Source organism: Palaemon carinicauda, chromosome 16 (assembly GCF_036898095.1).
Source record: "Palaemon carinicauda isolate YSFRI2023 chromosome 16, ASM3689809v2, whole genome shotgun sequence".
Lineage (NCBI taxonomy): Eukaryota > Metazoa > Arthropoda > Malacostraca > Decapoda > Palaemonidae > Palaemon > Palaemon carinicauda.
The window spans coordinates 622,834-645,333 of NC_090740.1; the positions used below are offsets into that span (position 1 = coordinate 622,834).

At 45.7% G+C, this 22,500-nt stretch overlaps 1 protein-coding gene across 1 annotated transcript in view; it reads right to left on the minus strand.

Annotated features, from left to right (window-relative positions):
- LOC137655903 (cell growth-regulating nucleolar protein) overlaps positions 1-20,538 on the minus strand; it is a 38,059-nt gene extending 17,521 nt beyond the window's left edge. Inside the window, exon 1 of the mRNA XM_068390121.1 lies at positions 20,396-20,538. Coding sequence (XP_068246222.1) covers positions 20,396-20,538 — 143 coding nt within the window. The remainder of the gene's footprint in view (positions 1-20,395) is intronic.
- Positions 20,539-22,500: the final 1,962 nt, after the last annotated feature.

Sequence of the window (22,500 nt, forward strand, 5' to 3'; positions counted from 1 at the left end):
GACAAATTTTAACAAGTTGGTCATATCTATTGTATAAGACGACTGGTGAATAGCAAAACCATCACTGTATGGACTAGCTTTTGTTGTATTAATGAAAATCCAAACATAGGGCGCTTTTATACCATGCGTTCCCTAAACACGCTAAAAAGCACAATAAAAAACGACAACCATTGTTTTGTTTATGTTCATCTCTGGTCGTAACGAAGAAACGAACGCATTTACACATCTAAGTATAGGTGAATTTTTGCAGCAACAGCTATCTTACCAAGTACAGTATTGATTATATGATGATTTTTTTATTGCCAATTGTTAGCAGCAACAGCTATCTTACCAAGTACAGTATTGATTATATGATGATTTTGTTATTGCCAATTGTTAGCAGCAACAGCTATCTTACCAAGTACAGTATTGATTATATGATGATATGGTTACAGTGGTACCTCTACATACGAATGTCCCAACATACGAATTTTCCAACATACGAAGTAAAATTCGACCAAATTTCTGCCTCTATATCCGAAGAGTTGCTCCAACATACGAAGTAAACATTACGCCATTGAGCGTCGAGTGCTCAGTTCTCTGTTCTTGTGTATCGTGTGGTTGTCCTCTGTTTGGTCTGTTATTAACCCTTTTACCCCCAAAGGACGTACTGTTACGTTTCACAAAAGCCATCCCCTTACCCCCATGGACGTACCGGTACGTCCTTGCAAAAAAATGCTATAAAAATTATTTTTTTCATATTTTTCATAATTTTTTTGAGAAAATTCAGACATTTTCCAAGAGAATGAGACCAACCTGACCTCTCTATGACAAAAATTAAGGCTGTTAGAGCAATTTAAAAGAAATATACACCAAAATGTGCTGGGAAAAAAGTAACCCCTTGGGGGTTAAGGGTTGGAAATTTCCAAAAAGCCTGGGGGTAAAAGGGTTAACAGTGCTTCTTTTCTTCCTTTTCTCACATTTCCTTTTTGATTTTACCTATAATCATGGTGCCTAAGAAGCTAAGTTTCAGTACAGGAAGAAGGCAATTCTTTCATTAGAATTGAAGCAAGAAATTATAGAAAAACATGAGAGCAGTGTGCATGTGAGTGATACTGTATGGCTAAACAATATGACCGGAATAGGCCTATGATCTCGACGATCATCAAGCTGAAGGCAGCCATTAAAGCAAATAACCATCGAAGGGGATCACCATTATTACAAGACATCGTAGCAATACCCTGGGAGAGATAGAACGCCTTTTGTTGATAGGGATAAAAGACAAAGAGATTGTTGGCAACGATCATTTGTGAGAAGGGCCAGCGTGACGAATAGAAAGAAAGAAAAAAGTGAAGCAAAGAAAACCAAGATAGCATTAACAAGCTCTTTCAAATAAGACTTCTCTCTTTTTCTGTTTCTCTCTAAACATAGCATTAACAGGTTCTTTAAATAAAATCTCTCTCTCGTTCTTCTTCGCTGTTATAGTGTTAGATACGTCTATTATTTTTTTTTTCCGAGAGAGAGAGATTAAACAAATATGTGTCTAGAGTACATATGATTTTTAACAGCGTCAACGAGTTGAAAAACAATTAAATGTAACTAAGAAAGTAATAACAGCTAATCTGAATTCCTTTATTAACTAAAACAAATATTGATACAAAAACACTCGTGTGCGTATACACAAACACACACACACAGGTGCAAGAATTGTTGCGCAGTAAGAGAGACGGTCGGGGAGGAGGTAGAGATGGTGACTGCGATAACATACCGTAACTCGTCACTGAAAGTGATGAAAATAAAAAATAAAAAGAAAAAAAATGTAAAAAATATGAAATATAAAAATAAAAACAAAATAAATAAGCTAAGTTAGATTAAAATTTCCGTAGTGTAAGTTATGGTATGTTATCACAGTCACCATCTCTACCTCCTCGACGATTGTGTCTCCTCGTGCGTTTGTGTGTTTGCGCATACGCACATGAGTGTGTTTGTATCAATATTTGTTTTAGTTAATAAAGGAATTCAGATTCGCTGATATTGTTTTTTTAGTTACATTTAACTGTCTTTCAACTCGTTAACGCTGTTAAAAATCATATGTACACAAGACATTTTTGTTTAATCTCTCATTTTTTTTAATCTTTCTCTCTCTCTCTCTCTCTCTCTCTCTCTCAGAAAAAATTAATGGACGTCTCTAACACTAACAGTGAAGAAGAACAAGAAAGAGAGAGAGAGAGAGAGAGAGGAGAGAGAAAAGAGAGAGAGAGAGAGAGAGAGAGAGGAGAGAGAGAGAGAGAGAGAGAGAGAGAGAGAGAGAGAGAGAGAGAGAAAGAGAGAAAGAGTGAGAGAGAGAGAGAGAGAGAGAAGAGAGAGAGGAAAGAGAGAAAGAGAGAGAGAGAGAGAGAGAGAGAGAGAGAGAGAGAGAGAGAGAGGAGAGAGAGAGAGAGAGAGAGTATTTATTTAAAAAACATGTTAACACCATGTCTACCTTCTCGCCGATCGTACGTCTCCTCCTGGCGTTGGCCTGTCTCTAAGGTAAAGTGGCAATAAAACACATTTTTTTATTGATTATTTCTTTATAATTATCTTTTTTACATGGTTCTTTCATATTATGCAGTTATGTTATTGTTGTGTGTAATTATGTGTAGCCATTAATTAAGGATTTATTATGGGTTTTTAGGCTGAGGAACGAATTAAATGAATTACCATGTATTTCTTATGGGAAAATTCGTTTCTACATCCGAACATTTTCTACATCCGAAGTCGGTTGTGGAACGAATTAAATTCGTATGTAGAGGTACCACTGTATTGCCAATGTTAATGTTTTAATTAATTTTTCTTAGAACTTCGAAATAAATTAAATAAATGACATTTATATAAAGTTTTTTCTAAACATGCTGTACGCTCCATTGTCGATCATAATGAACAAACATGACAAATTTGGAGATAATTTGTATTTTTCCTAACCATACAAACCTTAGCTATTTACATTGGGTTTACTTTTGGCATAGCTGAAATTGACGAGCCAATAGAATTTTAACGAGGGTTAGTTAGTTAACCCCCTTGCTAGTTAGCAAGGGGGTAGGGGAAGGGGTAGCTTGCTACCCCTCCCCCCCACACACCACACACCGGTGAGTTGTCTCACTTCACTTAGAGGTAAGACTTGTCTTGGGGGACAGGGCTGGCGGGCAAATGTGTAAATAGCTAAGGTTTGTATGGTTAGGAAAAATACAAATTATCTCCGAATTTGTCATTTGTTCCGTAACCGAAATACAAACCACGCTATTTACATTGGGTGACTTACCCCTTAGGAAGGGTGGAAAGTCCCAGCCTTACTGGCTTTGGCTTTACCCGGGGACTCAGAATCCGAGTGAGTAGCCCTAGAGAAAAAGGAGTCCCTGCGCCTCACAAGTAACGTGTGGCCTACATAAGTTGTATGTGGAGGAATAGTGTGTGACTCGTCCTAGGAAGTTGACCTTGAGTCCTTTAGATGGGAATCTAGGCTAGGACGTTCCCAATACCACCTCGTCAGGGTATGGGGGACGCGACAGTATTAATTTAATACTAGGAACACAAGGGAGCATGGTTTACCTGCAGAAGTTGAGGTCAGCTATGCGGAGACCAGGATGCTGCTTTCCCCAAGAGAGGGGAGGATGAAGAAAGAAGTAAGGGCCAGACATACTCTTTCATTTACGCAGACTAAAACCGGGGTAACAACGCCCTCAACCTTCTGCTACTTGTCAATTAAGGAGCCTGAGGTTAGACCAACTGTTGTGCAGCCACCACAGGGCCGATAGAAAACGTATCGAGGCTCCTGTGAGTCACGTCCTGCAGGTAGTGGGCTGTGAAGGTCGTCTGATGCTTCCAGACCCCAGCTTGTAGCACCTGCGTCACAGAGAAGTTTCTCTTGAAGGCCAGGGACGTAGCGATGCCCCTGACGTCGTGTGCCCTAGGGCGACGTGACGGAGGAGGGTCAGGATTCAACGCGTGGTGGATGACCCTTCGAATCCAAGCCGAGATGGTGTTCTTGGTGACCCTCCTCTTCGTCCTGCCTGTGCTAACAAACAACGCTTGCACGCGGGGACGAACTGCAGCTGTCCTCTTCAAGTAACGCCTCAGACTCCTCACTGGGCATAATAGCAGATGGTCTGGGTCACTTGTTACAGAACGGAGACTTGTGACCCTGAAGGAGGCGAACCGTGGGTCCGGCACTCCAGGGTTCTGAGTCTTGGCAACAAACTCAAGGACGAACCTGAACGTTACCTCCCCCCATCTCCTTGAATGGGCGATGTCGTACGAATGCCCATGAAGTTCACTAACTCGTTTGGCAGGGGCCAACGCGAGTAGGAAAGCCGTCTTCCAAGTCAGGTGGCGATCAGACGCCTGGCGTAATGGTTCGAAGGGAGGTCTCTTAAGAGCCCTGAGAACCAGAACCACGTTCCATGGAGGAGGTCTCACTTCCGACTGAGGGCAGGTAAGCTCATAGCTACGTATGAGTAGAGAGAGTTCTAGCGAGGAAGAAATGTCCACTCCTTTCAGCCTAAAAGCCAGGCTTAAGGCTGAGCGATAGCCTTTCACCGCCGAGACCGAAAGGCGCACTTCCTCCCGCAAATAAACGAGAAACTCCGCTATTGCTGGAATAGTGGCATCGAGTGGAGAGATACCCCTCCCACAACACCAACCACAGAAGACTCTCCACTTCGCCTGGTAGACTCCCGCAGAGGACTTTTGCAGGTGACGAGACATTCTCTCCGCAACCTGTTGCGAAAAGCCTCTCTCCGTGAGGAGATGCTGGATAGTCTCCAGGCGTGAAGCCGAAGTGAGGCTACGGCTTTGTGGAAGATGTTGCAATGTGGTTGTCTGAGTAGCTCGTGTCGTGGGGGAAGTTCTCTCGGAAGCTCCGTCAGGAGCTGCAGAAGGTTCGGGAACCATTCCGCGTGATGCCATAGCGAAGCTATCAGGGTCATAGACAGGTTGACCGATAGTCTGGTCCTGTTGAGCACCCTTCTCATCAGACAGAACAGTGGGAAGGCGTACACGTCGATGTTGTCTCACCGTTGTTGGAAAGCATCTTGCCAGAGTGCCTTGGGGTCCGGGACTGGGGAGCAGTACAGAGGCAGCTTGAAATTCAAGGCTGTCGCAAACAGGTTCACCATCAGGGAACCCCACAAAGTCAGGACTTTGTTGGCTATCTGAGGATCCAAAGACCACTCGGTACTCACTATCTGCGAAGCCCTGCTCAGACTGACGCGAGCACATTCCTCTTGCCGGGAATGAAGCGAGCTGATAGTGTTATCGAGTGGACTTCGGTCCACCTCAGAATCTCTACCGCAAGATGGGATAGCTGTTGTTAAAAAAGTACCTCCCAGCTTGTTGATATAAGCCACTACTGTGGTGTTGTCGCTCATCACCACCACGGAGTGGCCCGCCAGGGTCCGTTGGAACTGTTGAAGAGCCAGGTATACGGCCTTCATCTCTAGCAGGTTGATGTGCAGGTACTTTTCTGATTCTGACCAAAGGCCTGAGATCCTCTGGTTCAGAATGTGGGCCCCCCCACCCTTCTTTTGACGCGTCCGAAAACAGCGTCAAATCCGGGGGAAGGACGAGAAGATCCACTCCCTTTCGTAGGTTCTCGTCGATCAGCCACCACTGCAAGTCTGCCTGTTCCGTGGGTCCTATCGGGACCAGAAAGTCCGGGGAATCGGAGCCTTGACTCCACCGGGACTTGAGCCGTCATTGCAGGGATCTCACCCTGAGACGGCCGTTCGGGACCAGATGGGCCAGGGAGGCTAGGTGACCTAAAAGACGCAACCATGATTGGGCTGGAAGCTCTTCCCGCCTGAGGAAGGGTTCTGCCACCCTCCTCAGCCTTGCTATCCTGTCGTCTGATGGAAAGGCTTTGTGGAGATTGGTGTCTAATAACATGCCTAGATAAACTAGTCGCTGGGACGGCTGCAGAGATGACTTCTCGAGATTTACCATGATCCCTAGATCTTGGCAAAGTCCCAGAAGTCTGTCTCGGTGCCGAAGAAGGGTCGACTCCGAGTCTGCCAGGATCAGCCAGTCGTCCAGATACCGGAGGAGACGGATGCCGTTCCTGTGCGCCCATGACGAAATCAGGGTAAACACTCTGGTGAATACCTGAGGTGCTGTGGAGAGACCGAAGCACAGTACCTTGAACTGGTAGGTCTTGCTGTCTAGGATGAATCTCAAGTACTTCCTGGAAGACGAATGGATTGGGATCTGGAAGTACGTGTCCTTCAGATCAAGTGTACACATGAAGTTTTGTGGTCTTACTGCAAGTCTGACCGTGTCCGCTGTCTCCATGCTGAACGGAGTTTGCTTGACAAACTTGTTCAGAGCCGAGAGGTCGATGACGGGTCTCCAGCCTCCAGACGCCTTCTTTACAAGAAAGAGTCGACTGAAGAAGCCTGGGGAGCCGTCGACGACCTCCTGGAGAGCATCCTTCTTGAGCATGGTCTCGACTTCTGCCCGAAGGGCTAGCCCCTTTGCCGATCCCAAGGCATAGGAGCTCAACGACACTGGATTCGCTGTCAGTGGAGGTTGAGATGTCGTGAATGGGACGCGATAACCTTGGCTGATCACGGAGACCGTCCAAGAATCGGCCCCATGTTGCCACCTGTGCACGTAACTTTGTAGGCATCCCCCCACAGGTGGACACGCGGGGATACTGCCACTCCTAGCGTTTACGGCCACGGCCGCTCCCTCTAGGAGTTTTGCCTCCCCTTGAGGACTTACCGCCCCTCTTGTCCTTGACAGGAAAGGGCTGAGGCTTAGACTCCTTCGTCTTAGCTGCCAGAGCCTGCTTCGGTGTCCTGCGAGGCTGCTGTTGATATTGCTGCGGAGCTGGAGGCTTGTAGGGCCGAGATGCGAGGGACCTCTGGAGGAGCGAGTCTTGGCTAGACTTCCTCCACCTCTCAGCTGTGAGTTCCATGTCCCTGGGCTCGAACAAGCTTCCTCCAAGGATGGAAGAGTGTCTGAGCCTGCAGACATCCACAGCGGGGACCTACGGGTGGAACTTCTCGGTCACCGCATCACGACGCTTCAACACCGAGTTGGCCCACAGGTTGGTAACCTGGTGGGCCAGGAACTTGATGGAGCGAGTGCCCGAGAGGAAGAAGGTCTCCAGGGCCTTTCTATTGCTCTCCTTAGACAAGTCCTCGAGAACCCAGCCAGACATCCAGCCACGAAGTGGCCTGCATGGCACACTTCGCGACCTTCTCCTGGCTCAAGATCTCCTGACGCCGAGAATGTCACCTGCCGGGCGGAGAGCTTCTCAAGCGGAACTCCTCTTGTAAGCTCTTCCACCGAGTGGTGGAGGGGAAGAGACTCCCACATGATCTCAAAATACCTCCTCTGCTGTAACCGAGGAGGTGAAAGGAGTCTGTTCCCGGCAGAGGAACGGCTGGAGGAGGCGAGGTCCGAGAGCTGAGCGTCGACCTTGTCTCTGACACTCTTCACCCCCTGGGACCAGGGCAAAGCCGCGCTGGCCTTCGGGGGCTTCTGAGTACCATAGGCCTGGTCCAGGACCGTGTCCTTGCCTTCGCGAGGGGCGATCTCCGGGTCCTTGAATCTGTTGAGCTGCCTCATCCGATTCAAGAACTGCCAGAAGGCGTGCTCAGACTCATGCTGGTCTCCTCCCTGCGGACTGGCAGCTGAGTCTTCCGTCCCCAGAGGCTCTTCTTGGGGAGACACGTGGACGTTCTCCCGGGGTCTGGTTGGCTCCTGACGAATCCGCGAAGACGACTTCGGAATTGTCTTTGAGTCCTTGGGTTCCCTCCTGGGCGGGATACAGGACTCCAGCAAAGAGGTCTGGAAGGTACCTTCCACGCGAGTCGCTTCTCCTCCTCGAAGAGGGGTCTCTCCCCTTGGTACCGAGGGAGAGGTCCTCGCCTCGGACTCTCCTCAGGACGGAAAGGCCTCGTCTACAGGAGAAGGAGAAAACGACTGCGAAGAGGATGGAGCCTTCCTGACGGACCTCTTAGAAGCCAACTTCTCCCTGGGAGAAGTCACCACGAAGTCCACTCCTCTCCTTCTCTTCAGCGGGGGCGAGTCTGTCCTTGGCTTGAGTCCCAGATCGGCGAGGGCTGGCTTCATAGCCTGCACCACCGCTCTCATCAAAGGACCAAACCAAGACTGACAAGATACAGACGCAGTGTCCGTAATTCCCGCTGGAGGGAAGGGGATCTCCTGACCCTTCGGAGTGGACGCAACGGGGCCTACCTGCAGAGAAGAAAGGGAAGACCTCTCCAATGACTCTTCCTGGTCCTGAGAGAGAGACCGGCGCTTGCGCGGTGGCGATCCTGACAGTGAACTAGAAGCACGCGTCCCTGCCGCAGGCACGAGCTGCGGAACCCGGCGAGAACGGGGGTCGCACTGGCTCTCGCGCGGAGAAGGATTCAACGAATCACGCGCGGGAGGCTGCTGGAGCGCGGGCGCGTAGTCGCGCGTGGGCGCGATGGCGAGTGGGCGCGTTGGCGAAGGGACGCGTTGGAGCATAGGTGAAGGAACGCGCGGCCGCGCAGGTGAAAAAGAGCGTGAGGTAAGCGGAGATCGCTGTTGCTCAGGAGACCGGCAGGGCGCAGGAGATCGATGGCGTCCTGGAGATCTGTGGCGCGTGGGCGAGCGATGGCGCGTAGTACGCGCAGGCGAACGACCGCGCACAGGCAATTTGGTGAGTGTGCGCGTAGGAGACTTATGGCGATCGAGGTCAAAGTGGCGCTGGCGCGTAGGAGAGCGCTTGCGCGCAGGCGATGGATCGCGCGGGCGCTCAGGAGATCGCTGGCGTGCAGGAGAACGCTGACGCGCAGGAGATCGCTGGCGTGCAGGAGGGTGTTGACGCGTAGACTGCTGGGGCGCAGGATCAGGTGGCGCGGGGACGCGTAGACTGCTGGGGCGCAGGATCAGGTGGCGCGGCGACGCGCAAAAGCGAACGCTCGCGGACGGACTCAGGATATGAAGACGTGTGGGCACGCAGGAACTCTTGAAGTGCGCGCTGTTGCGCAGGAGAAGAAGGGCGACCAGAAACGTGTAGGCGAGGAGGAGTCAGGTCCTGGCCCGCGTCCAGATCCGAAGATCTAGGGCGCGTGGGCGAGCGTTGGCGCGTATCAGAAACAAGGTGCGCAGGTGCGCGCTGACGAGCAGGAGATCGTGTGCGCTCAGGAGACCGCTGGCGCGCTGGGCGCGCAACAGGAACAGGAGGGTGTTGACTGCTAACAGGAGCGCGCTGGCGAGCAGGAGAGAGCTGACGATCAGAAGAGCGCTGGCGAGCGGGCGAACGTTGACGAGCAGGTGAGCGCTGGCGAGCGGGCGAACGTTGACGAGCAGGTGAGCGCTGGCGAGCGGGGCGAACGTTGACGAGCAGGTGAGCGCTGGCGCGGCGAGTCAGGCTGCAACTCTGGAGAGCGCTTACGCGCTACTGCGCGTGAACGCGCTACTGCGCGTGAACGCGCAGGGAAACCCTGACGCGCAAGGGAAGCCCCCATACCGTGGGAGACATCCCTTTGCCCCGAAGGGACCATTGCCCGTCGGATGACAAGATCAGGAGGCGCCTGCTGCGCATCTGCGCCGGAGGTGGAAGGTCTGGAAGGCGTAGGAGAACGCGAGCGATCACCGGAGATGTCCAATGACGTGGCTGCTACGGTCTGCTCCCGACGAGGCGAATCCTCATCAGGGGAAGGTGGTGACGACTCGAAGAGGCACCTCTTGACTCCCTTATAGGGAGACGGGAGGCCCCTGCGGCGAAGAGGACGACGAGCCTTACGGCGAAGGCGGCCACGAGGGAGGTCATCAGGATCGTCGGTCCTCTGAAGAGGAGTCTCTGTCAGTGCGCTCCCCCGAGGGGGAGGCGTACCCGCAGGAGAGACCGTGGGACCCATCTTCTCCTTCGAAGGATGTTCGGAAGGGGGAGGAGGGCCTTCAGCAACGTCCGCAACGTCAGCCACAGCAGAGATTTGACCAGACCCGTTGGAATGCTCTGCCATAACCACGTCGACAATAGACAGAGGGTCTACCTCTGCTATCATTGGCGACTGTTTGACAGAGGCCCCCAACTGGATAAGGTCAAACAGGGCTTCCTTGGAGGGCAAGCCCTTAAGCCCCAAGGAAGCCCAAAGCTGAAAGAGATCATCATTAGACACGGAATTAGGGTCAACATGAGAATCAAAATCTTCCCCCGGAGGAGGAGGGGGAGCCGCCCCGCTATGGGAGGCGACACCCTCTCCCGCACCCCGAGATCGGGAAACAGAACAAGGGTCTACGCTACCACTCGGCGGTCTCTCACGAGAGGCCGGCTGAGCGGGAGCTTCGGAGGAGGTTTGGGCGGCGGAAGAAGAGTCCCTGGAGGCTTCCTCTTTCAAGGCAACCCTTGAAGGAGAAAGGTCTCTCTTGGACTTCTTCTTACGCCGGCGGGCAAACCTCTCCCACTGGGAGGTAGACCACTAGACCACTCCCTGCACTCACTACAAGTTAATTCCTTATCACACCATTGACCTTGACACTGCGGGCAAAGGGTATGGGGATCCGTTTCGACCGCGACATGAAGGTACCACAGGAGCGGCCGGAGAGTCCAGGGCACTTGCGCATGATAGTGATAAAAGGGCGAGGCCAACTTCCAAACACACAAGTCTGAGGAAAAGCAAAAAAAAAAAAAAAAAAGATTAAGGCTGTCAAAAGCGAGGACGAGAGAGAGACACGTCTGCACATCGTCCAAGCCAAAAGTGAAGTGAGACAACTCACAGGTGTGTGGGGGGGGAGGGGTAGCAAGCTACCCCTTCCCCTATCCCCTTGCTAACTAGCAGGGGGGGGGGGTAGTTAACCCTCGTTAAAATTCTATTGGCTCGTCAATTTCAGCTACGCCAAAAGTAAACCCAATGTAAATAGCGTGGTTTGTATTTCGGTTACGGAACAAAAATGCATTAAACACGCATGATCAAAGTGATAACTAATTATATTAAAAGCTTTTAGTAAATATTATCACAAATATTTTACTTACCGTATCCATATAAATTCCTACATACGTAGCAAAACTGGAAAACCATTTTGTTTGCCTTTAATTAACAATAGCAAACAGCCGCTAATGAAAGTACGAAAATTTACGATAATTCTAAACTGTTAAGAAGGATAACTGTCCATTCCATATACATAATACTTTTCCTAACTTCAATTATAAATCAACTTGTGCCCACCCCAATTATGGAACCATCTACTAAAAAGAAAAAAAATGAGAAGAAAGTACTAGGACGATTTTTAAAGTCATCGAACAATTGGGTTACCCCTACAACGTTCGATGTGACATATGTTGCGAGATTGGAAAAAGTATGGATAATTTTGATCATGATTGACTTCTAATATGACAAAGTTTGTGAAGAAACAAAGATTTCTTTTGTTAGAGAGAGAGAGAGAGAGAGAGAGAGAGAGAGAGAGAGAGAGAGAGAGAGAGAGAGAGAGAGAGAGAGAGAGAGAGAGAGAGAGAGAGAGATCTTTATATACCGTGTACTTTACAAAACAAATCTTTGATAAGTAAATCTATACTGTTTAAAATATATGACTATTCACTGCCGATAAACATCCACAAGGAAAAAATAAAGCTTTTATATGTACAGTACTAAAACAATAATAATGCTTTAATATACCATCATTAACATTAACATTAAAATTACTGAAAGGTTAAAGAAAGATAAAGATTGCAGAGAATGTAACCACAAATCTGTTTATATTTAGTCAGCTGGACTCGCATAGTTAAAAGTTGATTTCATTGTTGATATGGAATTTTTCGTTAAATAGACTACTTACTATGAAATTATGTTAATAAAATGTAAGATAAATAAATATCGTTTGGTTACATTTATTATCAGGCACCGTACATAGGGATACCAATATATTTTAAAAGACAATAGATTTTCTACGTTTTGTGGTGCTTGACTTGCAAAACTCTGAACAGCTTCGCAGATACAGAAAAATCCTTTTTTAAATCTAGCGACCACATAAATGGGGAATAGCAAAATTCGAACATGCATAATTTGGAACCGTACTGTATTATATAACTTGTATTTTTCCTAGCTATACAAACCTGGGTCATTTATATGAGATTACTTCTAGTTTTGTTTTCTACGACCAGACGACCAAAAAAAAAGTTGATTACATCATGCTTCGTTGTTAGGCAACTGCTGCGCATAATGCACTACACTTGTTCCGAGCGCTTGAGAGGCCCGGACGGAATGCCAATATATGGGGGTATAGGAAAAAACACAAAATCCTGAAAAAATTCACTGAGCTTCGTATGGCAATGGAGAATGCGAAGACGAAATATTTTGTCAAAATTCCTCTTACTTTCATAGTTACAGAGTAATTAGTAAAAGTAACTCAATAAACCAAAAACATTGTTCCCTCCACGAAAATGCAGTATTTCCTCTGTTATCCTAAATTTTGATAATTATTACATTTTAATGTAAAAGAAATTGTGAACAATGGCATCTGAATAGCTTCCATGAGTCAGAAGCCGATGTATTACACGGTAATTACACCCTTCGCCCTATAGTCCTACTACAAACCTCACAGAGTACATGTCTGAGTTCGACCTCTGACAATCATTCATTTTTACGTTTGTTTTTCTCGTTTTCGGCAAGAATTTTATCATTTCAAAGAAGAAAAGACAATTTCAACATCTTGCTAACATAAGGAAGAGGAAAATTCACTCTACTAAGAGTTCAGAAGAGAGAGAGAGAGAGAGAGAGAGAGAGAGAGAGAGAGAGAGAGAGACTGGATGGCAGAGCGGACACCTTTCCGGATAGGAGCCAAAAGAAACAAGATATTGAGCAAAAGGATCTTCATTTATAATCAAATTATGACAACTTTTTTTTTGTTTATTAATATCCAAAAAGGAACTGTACCAACCGTGTGTCACACGATCGTACATAGTAACGACATTTCATTTTGTGTGTATATTATGCTTGTATCTTCGCTCTCCCCTCGCACTGATAAGAACCTGAAATAACATGTCTGTTTTTCTCACCGTTAACTGGTAACCAGTGCAGTGTCGGTTGAACATGAAATTGCCTGTTATGTCTTTTGTGCCCTTTTTGCCTGGAGTTTAAATATCAAAAAATGGATGTTCTGTAATAAAGTTACTCAATTGCTTTCATCCTGCCTTTGAGTCACAACCTTCTTTTGGCTCGTCACATTGGTAACCCCGGAGTGAACCCCCCCACCCCCCCGTTACTATGACACCCTGAAAACATACCTTCTGCAGCAGTACTCGACGTTGCCAGCCGCCCATGTAGCAAAGCTTTTTCAGCTCTCTCAACAACCGTTGGGGGACCAAAGGGCTTCGCTCGCCCTCAAGGAAATGACCAGTATCGCTGGCCTGCATCCTGCCGCAGACGGCTCTCCTCGTGAGGTGAATCTACCGTTTACCCGAACCTGTACGCGCTGCCATACCCGATGACCAAAGCCGATGCCCTTATAGAGAGCCACTTCATGACCTTCAAGACCTCCATCAACGTCTCCACTCCTGACGAAGAGGACACCTATTCAACATCAACCAAAGATGACGTGAATGCCATAGGACACACACGCCTATGAATGCCGTAGGACATACGCCTATGAATGCCGTAGGACATACGCCTATGAATGCCATAGGACATACACGCCTATGAATGCCGTAGGACACACACGCCTATGAATGCCGTAGGACACACACGCCTACCCCGTGATGAGCCGGAGCGGCAACAAAGCCACCCATCATCCACCATTCCCTCGCACCCCAACCAACAACTTCTACAGCCACTCACTGTCACAGTTTTAACACTACCATTCCAGATTCGTGGCTGCCGCGAAGAAATGTACAAGTCATTTTTAGGGGGGGAGCCATGTGCCAACCGTGTCACACGATCGTACATAGTAACAACATTTCATTTTGTGTATATATTATGCTTATATCTTTGCTCTTCCCTCGCACTGATAAGAACCTGAAATAACATGTATGTTTTTCTCACCGTCAACTGTTAACCGGTGCAGTGTCGGTTGAACATGAAATTGCCTGTTAACGCTATTGTGCCCTTTTTGCCTGGAGTTTATGTATATAAAAACGTATGTTCTGTAATAAAGTTACTCAGTTGCTTTCATCCTGCCTTTGAGTCACAACCTTCTCTCAGCTCGTCACATTGGTGACCCCGGAGTGACTCGCTCCTCCTGCCTCCCCCTCCCCCTCACCGTTACTATGACGCCCTCAAAACATACCTTCTGCAGCAGTACTTGACGTTGCCAGCCGCCCGTATAGCAAAGCTTTTTCAGCTCTCTCAATAACCGTTGGGGGACCAAAGGGCTTCGCTCGCCCTCAGGGAAATGACCAGCATCTCTCGCCTGCAACCTGTCGCAGACGGCTCTCCTCGTGAGGTGAACCTACCGTTTACCCGAACCTGTACGTGCTACCATACCCGATGTCGATTGTTTATCCATAAAGGACTTGATGACCAAAGCCAACGCCCTTATGGAGAGCCACTTCATGACCTTCAAAACCTCCATCAACGCCTCCACTCCTGACGAAGGGGACACCTATTCAACATCAACCGAAGCCGACGTGAATGCCGTAGGACACACACGCCTATGAATGCCGTAGGATGCACGCCTATGAATGCCGTAGGACATACACGCCTACGAATGCCGTAGGACATACACGCCTACGAATGCCGTAGGACACTCACGCCTATGAATGCCGTAGGACACACACGCCTACCCCGTGACGAGCCGGAGCGGCAACAAAGCCACCCATCATCCACCATTCCCTCACACCCCAACCAACGACTTCTACAGCCACTCACTACCACAGTTTTAACACTACCATTCCAGATTCGTGGCTGCCGCGAAGAAATGTACAAGTCATTTTTAGGGGGGGAGCCATGTGCCAACCGTGTCACACGATCGTACATAGTAACAACATTTCATTTTGTGTATATATTATGCTTATATCTTTGCTCTTCCCTCGCACTGATAAGAACCTGAAATAACATGTATGTTTTTCTCACCGTCAACTGTTAACCGGTGCAGTGTCGGTTGAACATGAAATTGCCTGTTAACGCTATTGTGCCCTTTTTGCCTGGAGTTTATGTATATAAAAACGTATGTTCTGTAATAAAGTTACTCAGTTGCTTTCATCCTGCCTTTGAGTCACAACCTTCTCTCAGCTCGTCACATTGGTGACCCCGGAGTGACTCGCTCCTCCTGCCTCCCCCTCCCCCTCACCGTTACTATGACGCCCTCAAAACATACCTTCTGCAGCAGTACTTGACGTTGCCAGCCGCCCGTATAGCAAAGCTTTTTCAGCTCTCTCAATAACCGTTGGGGGACCAAAGGGCTTCGCTCGCCCTCAGGGAAATGACCAGTATCTCTCGCCTGCAACCTGTCGCAGACGGCTCTCCTCGTGAGGTGAACCTACCGTTTACCCGAACCTGTACGTGCTACCATACCCGATGTCGATTGTTTATCCATAAAGGACTTGATGACCAAAGCCAACGCCCTTATGGAGAGCCACTTCATGACCTTCAAAACCTCCATCAACGCCTCCACTCCTGACGAAGGGGACACCTATTCAACATCAACCGAAGCCGACGTGAATGCCGTAGGACACACACGCCTATGAATGCCGTAGGATGCACGCCTATGAATGCCGTAGGACATACACGCCTACGAATGCCGTAGGACACTCACGCCTATGAATGCCGTAGGACACACACGCCTACCCCGTGACGAGCCGGAGCGGCAACAAAGCCACCCATCATCCACCATTCCCTCACACCCCAACCAACGACTTCTACAGCCACTCACTACCACAGATTTGCTACTACCACTCCAGATTCCTGGGCTGCCGCGAAGAAATGTAGAGTATGTCATTTTTACAGGGGGGAGCCATGTACCAACCGTGTGTCACACGATCGTACATAGTAACAACATTTCATTTTGTGTATATATTATGCTTGTATCTTCGCTCTCCCCTCGCACTGATAAGAACCTGAAATAACATGTCTGTTTTTCTCACCATTAACTGTTAACCGGTGCGGTGTCGGTTGAACAAGAAATTGCCTGTTATGTCTTTTGTGCCCTTTTTGCCTGGAGTTTATGTATATAAAAACGGATGTTCTGTAATAAAGTTACTCAGTTTCTTTCATCCTGCCTTTGAGTCACAACTTCCTCTCGACTTGTCACAGAACATAATATTCATAATAATCAGGATACATTAATACTGTCTTTGTAAAAATACAAGGAAAAACTTTGAATGCCCGTATCTCAAAACTATACTTATTCACCTTCAAATTCTATCTTCTCACTTAGTTTTAAAGATATAGCATTGAAATTTGGTATATAAATTAGAAAGACATATAACAAACAAATGTTGCTCTTTATTCCAATTTTTTTTTCTTCATATTTTTTTCTTAATCCCCCACCCCCCAATTTTTAGGGTTTATTTTTTTACCATAATAAAAAAAAAATTCATATCTAGCAAAAAAAAATGACTTAGAAAAAACTCTTTATATTATTGGAGGTCTACATCAGGTCTATCTAGGGTACTAATCCCAGGTCTTAATATTAATTATCAAGGGAGGAGATAGATTTTGAAAAACATTAATTTTCAGGATAATTTGCCCTGGCATCGTAAAACCAAAGGTCAGAGGCAAAAATCCTATGCAGCTTGGAGATGGCCTAAGTCACCTTATTAAGGGTTATGAATGTCATAGTCCTGTCCTTAAAATATGGCATTAGCCGGCCAGCCCCCTTAATCACAACACTTATCTGGTCAAAGACTTGCGGGGAGGTTGAGGCGGGACCTTTGGTAAATTCAGATTTGTAGTCAAGAAAAACTACCTATTTTATACAATTTGTATTTTTCCTAGCTACAGTATACAAACCTGAGTCATTTAATGCGTTACTAATTATCATGTTTTCTACGACTGTTCAACGAAAATTTGGTTGATTGTGTCATGCTTCATGCTGGGTAAACACAGGTGATGTACAAGGAGCAAGCCGGAGGTAGCTTATAGCGTCTCTTCATAACACTAGCCTGGTCAAAAGCCTTTAGTAATTGACTCAGGTTTGTATAGCCAGGAAAAATACAATTTATATAAATTTTTTAGACTATTCCTATGCAAATACAAACTTCTGAGTCATTTAATAGAGAGTCTTCCTTAGGGGGGGGAGGAAGTCTTTGAGAAGTTGAGGGAGGAAGTCTTTGAGAAGTTGAGGTAAATCCTTCCTCTCTGGATGATCTAATTACTATAAGTAATAGCAAGGGATTAACTCAGGAACATAAATGGTGGTCTACCCTTAAATTTGCAATCTTTGGTGTAGATGCAACAGTTCCTCCTTTACTTAAACCAGATGGCTCAGTCACTCACTGACCCAAGGAAAAGGCAACCCTTTTGGCTGATGTTTTTGACAGTAAACAGAGTAATGAAAAACTTGAACTTCCTCATTCCTGTTTTCCTGAGGCTAAACTAACTAGTTTAGCTTTTCGATCTCGTGAAATTAAAGCTCTGTTGATAGACCTTGATGCTTATGGAGGTATAGACCCAAATGGTATTTTTCCTTTGTTTTTTATAAAGACAGCAGACTTCTTAGCTCCAAAGTTATCTGTTATTTTGCGCAAGTTAGCAGGAAGAGGAGCTTTTACCACTTGTTGGAGAATTGGTAATGTTACTCCTCTATGTAAATGTGTTTGTGGTACCTCAAGTCCCACTGATTACCGCCCAATTTCCATAACTCCCATATTATCTAAAGTTTTTGAACGTCTTCTGGCAGAACGTCTTAATAAGTTTGCTGAAGGTAATCATCTATTCCCTAGTTTGCAATTTGGTTTTCGTAAAGGCCTTGGAGCATGTGATGCCCTTCTTACAATCTCCAAAGCTGTACGGAAATCCCTTGATTGTGGTCAGGAAGTTCGCATGATTGGCCTTGATTTTAGTGCCGCCTTTGACCGTGTTAATCATGAGGCTCTTGTTTTCAAACTCAAACAGTTGGGAGTGGGTGGGTCATTTCTTAGCATTATTATTGATTTTTTAAGTAATAGATCTCAAAGAGTTGTCGTTGATGGGCACCATAGTGAGTATAGGAATGTGATATCCGGTGTTCCACAGGGTAGTGTTCTTGGCCCATTACTTTTCATATTATATACACATGACATGTGGTTTGGCCTAGAAAATAAGCATGTTGCATATGCAGATAATGCTGCTCTCATTGCATCAATTCCATCCCCTGAATGTAGATCTGAGGTTGGTGAATCACTTAAATAGAGATTTAGCTAAAATTAGGGCATGGTGCAAATTAAGGGGTATGAAGTTGAATCCTAATAAAACTCAAAAGTATGATTGAAAGTAGGTCAAGGACGGTGGCTCCTCAACATCCAGATCACAGTATTGATAATGTTTCTTTAAATTTGTATGACACTTAAAATTTTAGGTGTGATTCTCGACAGCAGATTTACTTTTGAGAAACACATTAGGTTTGTGTCTTCTTCAATTGCACAAAAAATTGGCTTATTGAGAGTGTCTTACAAGATTTTTGGTGATCAATCTATTCTACCTTGTTTTGAGTATTGTTCTCCTGTCTGGTGTTCAGCTGCTGATTCTCATCTTAATTTGTTGGACATAAACTTACAATCTATTAAATTTCTTATTCCTGATCTAGATATTAATCTTTGGCACCGTTGTTCAATTAGTTCATTATGCATGTTGCATAAGATTTTTCATAACTCTGACCATCCTTTACATTCAGATCTCCCTGGACAATTCTATTATGTTCGTAATACTAGGCAGGCAGTTAATTCTAATAACCAGGCCTTCTCCATCATGAGGCTCAATACTACACAGTATTCTAGAAGTTTTATTCCAGCTGTTACCAAGTTATGGAATGATCTTCCTAATCGGGTAGTTGAATCAGTAGAATTTCAAAAGTTTAAAATTGGAGGAAATTTTTTCATGTTGACCCAACCCAGCTGACATGAGCCTTTTTATAGTTATGTGACATATCTGTTTTTGACGTTAGTTTATATAGGACATATCTGTTTTGACGTTGTTACTGTTTTTAGAATGTTTTATTGTTAATTTATTCTCATCATTTACTTATTTTCTTTCCTCACTAGGCTATATTTCCCTATTGGAGCCCTTGGGCTTATAGCATCTTGCTTTTCCAACTAGGGTTGTATCTTGGCTAGTAATAATAATAATGATGATAATATTAATATAGGATAGTGTGGCCGGCTCAAAAAGAGGGAAGGGCTAAACTTCTCATTCTCAAAAGGGCTTTCTCTGATTTAGTTACTAGTAATAACATGAGATCAAGAAAAACTGCCAGGGAATATCATAGCCGGCTCGTAATGAGGCAAGACTGATCAATCAGTTCCTAAAAGGTAATATACGCCAGGGGGTTAAGTTATATGAACATCAAGTGTTACATAATAAACAAGAGGGGAATTTAGTAAGACAATAAATACTAAATAGATGAGATACACATACCTGCTTTGGGGTGAAACCCCAAGGCAGGCTTCAAGTGTAAAGAAAATAATTTCTTCCGTGGTTTTCCCGGCTAGGAAAACCACCTTGATTCAATGAAATGACACATGCATTTCCGGAGACTGGAGGGGCCCTCCCTTTTTGTAAAGTTGATCATAAAAAGTACCTTGATTATAAGAAAAAATGACAAGTCTGAGTAATGAATCCTCTGGCTGGAAACCAGCTTGCTTTCTGTAAGACTGCCAGTTAGTTCAACATAAGACTTAGTAAAGGGCTTATTACTTAAAAGGCCACTGTTTCATCTTGGGTGCATGCCTCTTCCGCACCTTTTTGCCAGGTTGACTTTCAAGTCAGACTGTACCGTTGCAGGCATTCGGTAAAAGCCTCTTTACCTAACTTCACCTTCTATACGTGAATGGGGAATCCTCGAAAATTCAGTCATTTTATGCTTATCAAGCCTGTTTGTGGGGGGGCATAATTTTGGCCACTATGCAAACTCTCCGGGGAGGGAGCCTCAACCTTACTACGTTGGAGAAATATATTCACACCTAACGTTAATATATGATCTGTTTTCACAGGGAATATCCTAGGATGAATACAGTAGTGGGTTTGTCTTGCATGTGAAGAAAAATCTTCTCTAACAGCAAGGTTGACGCACAGGATGCTGTTTTTACACATTGAGATGGCAGTGAGTACAGCATAATCTCGCTGGACGATTTTCCAGCTTGAATCCTGACAAGTATAGGTATCAGTGACACTCCTATCTGACTTCCCAACTCTTAAGTGGTGAAGGAGAGGGTGGGCTGAAAGGAAAACATAGTTCCGTCAGTGAAGCCTTGGAGCGTGACTGCAGGTAAAGCGATCTGGCTGGTCCATTTAAAAAGCTTCTACGGATTTCTTACGACTGTAGAGGAGACCTCAGCTTAGGGACCCCATCGTCATATGGAATACTTGGTTTCTGAAAACGTGTTGGGAAATGAAGGCTCTTTTCATCCCACACTGTTGACTTTAAACTTAGGGGAAAAGCTTTTTCCGGCAGGATCATCTTATAGAACACGTCTGTTCATTAATCATTCTGTAAAATGAGCTAGGACCTGGTTCCATAAGGCCTTGCTATGCATATTCGACTCTCTCTCTTGACGGGTGTCTTTTGAAGCTAAAGCTCGGCTAACTCTCGACATGTAATATTGAAGGTTGAATTGAATATAGAATTTATGCATTAAGTAAAGTACTGGGGCATCAAAGGCTATTCAGCACTGTATAACGGAAATTAATCAATCACACTCATACCCTCACAACATTTGGTATCATTTCAACTTATAAAACCAATCACACAATTTTCTTACAATAACATCTAAATGCGTAATAAGAAGGGATTAAAAGGAGCAACAAATAAATTAAAAATATTAATTAGTTCATGATATAAACCATACTAAGTATAAATTTTTTCAAGTTCAGGTTACCACAACTTTTAACCCTCATAGATAGGTCATTTATATAGGTACCAAAGGTGATTTTTCGTGCCAAAAATTTCCCCAAGAAACGACATTTTCCTCAAGGTGGGGTTCTCTTCTCTTTATGAGTACGAATAAAATGAATGGCTTTGGTCTTCGGGAGAAAACATGAATCCCCGAGAATTTGCCCATGCTGTAGCAGCATTTATAGCAAGTTGAAGCTTTTGGCATGCTTGCAGTGCAGATGATCCACTACAATAAATTGCAAAATCATCAACAAATAGTGACCATTGGATGCCATGAGGTAGGTGACTCATGAGACTATTGATAGCAACCGCAAATAAGGTCATACTAAGTACGCTGCCTTGCATGTAAGATGAAGATAGTTCTGACCCTCCTCTTATATCCAACGAGCCCAACTGCTTTAAAATACTGTACCACACTTCCAGGTGGTCTCATACGCCTTTTGAGGTTTGAAGAAAAAGAAGAAAAAAAAGAACACCCACCACCTGGTTTTGGTTAGAAAAGGCATTTGAAATTTCCCTTGATAACATTGGCAAAGAATCTAGCGTACTTCTGTTCAAAGATCTAGCGTACTTCGGTTCTTCCTAAAGCTTAAGACCATGCTGAACCAATTGTCGTTCCTTGACAGCTCAGATGGTCTGCAATGACGTTCTTCTTCCCACGGATAAACATTGCCGAGAGACATTACCTGGAACTGTGTCTACCCGATTATCTTTACTGATAGATTACATGGCAGGAGACTGCTCCTCCTTGTTTAGAGATGTAGGTCATCACTGTTGAGTTATCGCTCATCCACACCATAGAGTGACCATTCAGTCTTTGCCAAGTGGAGTGACGCTAGTTGCGCTGCTTTCATTTTCAGCAAGTTTATGTGAAAGGTTTTGTCCTCCTCTGACCATAGGCCTGAGATTTGCTCCTTCCCTAGGTGAGGCCTCTTACCCTAGCGAAATGGATTTGTGAATAGCAGGAGCTGTAGACGGGAAGCCTGAAGAGGGGTTCCCGCTAACACGTTCTCGTCTTCCAGCCACAGAGAGGTCTTTTATCATCTCCTGAGGTACTTGCAGCAACGTTGCAGGGTGGTCTGTAGCTTGCACCCATTGGTTCTTTAGAACCCACTGCACCAAGTGCAATGCAACTGCCCAAATCAGGGTAGGAAGATTTCCTTTCAGAATGATTGTTGCCTATATTCTGAACCTTGATATTCTGTCGGCTGAAGGAAAGGCTTTGGCTTGGACTGAGTCTATGTCCACGTTTAGATATCTGATGGACTGCTTGGGAACGAGGGTGGACTTATGCAAGTTCAAGTGGATCCCTAACTTCTTGCACAGATCCAGAAGTTTTTGGCAATAGAGCTCAGGATTCTGCCAAGAGAAGCCAGTCATCACGGTATCTCAGGAGCCTGATGCCTATGGCATTATGGCATGAGCCCAGGCTGCGACATGGACAAAAATCTTGGTAATATCAATGGAAGGCGAAATGATTGAGGTGGAATCCTTTAAATATATTAGAACTATGATCTCTAATATAGG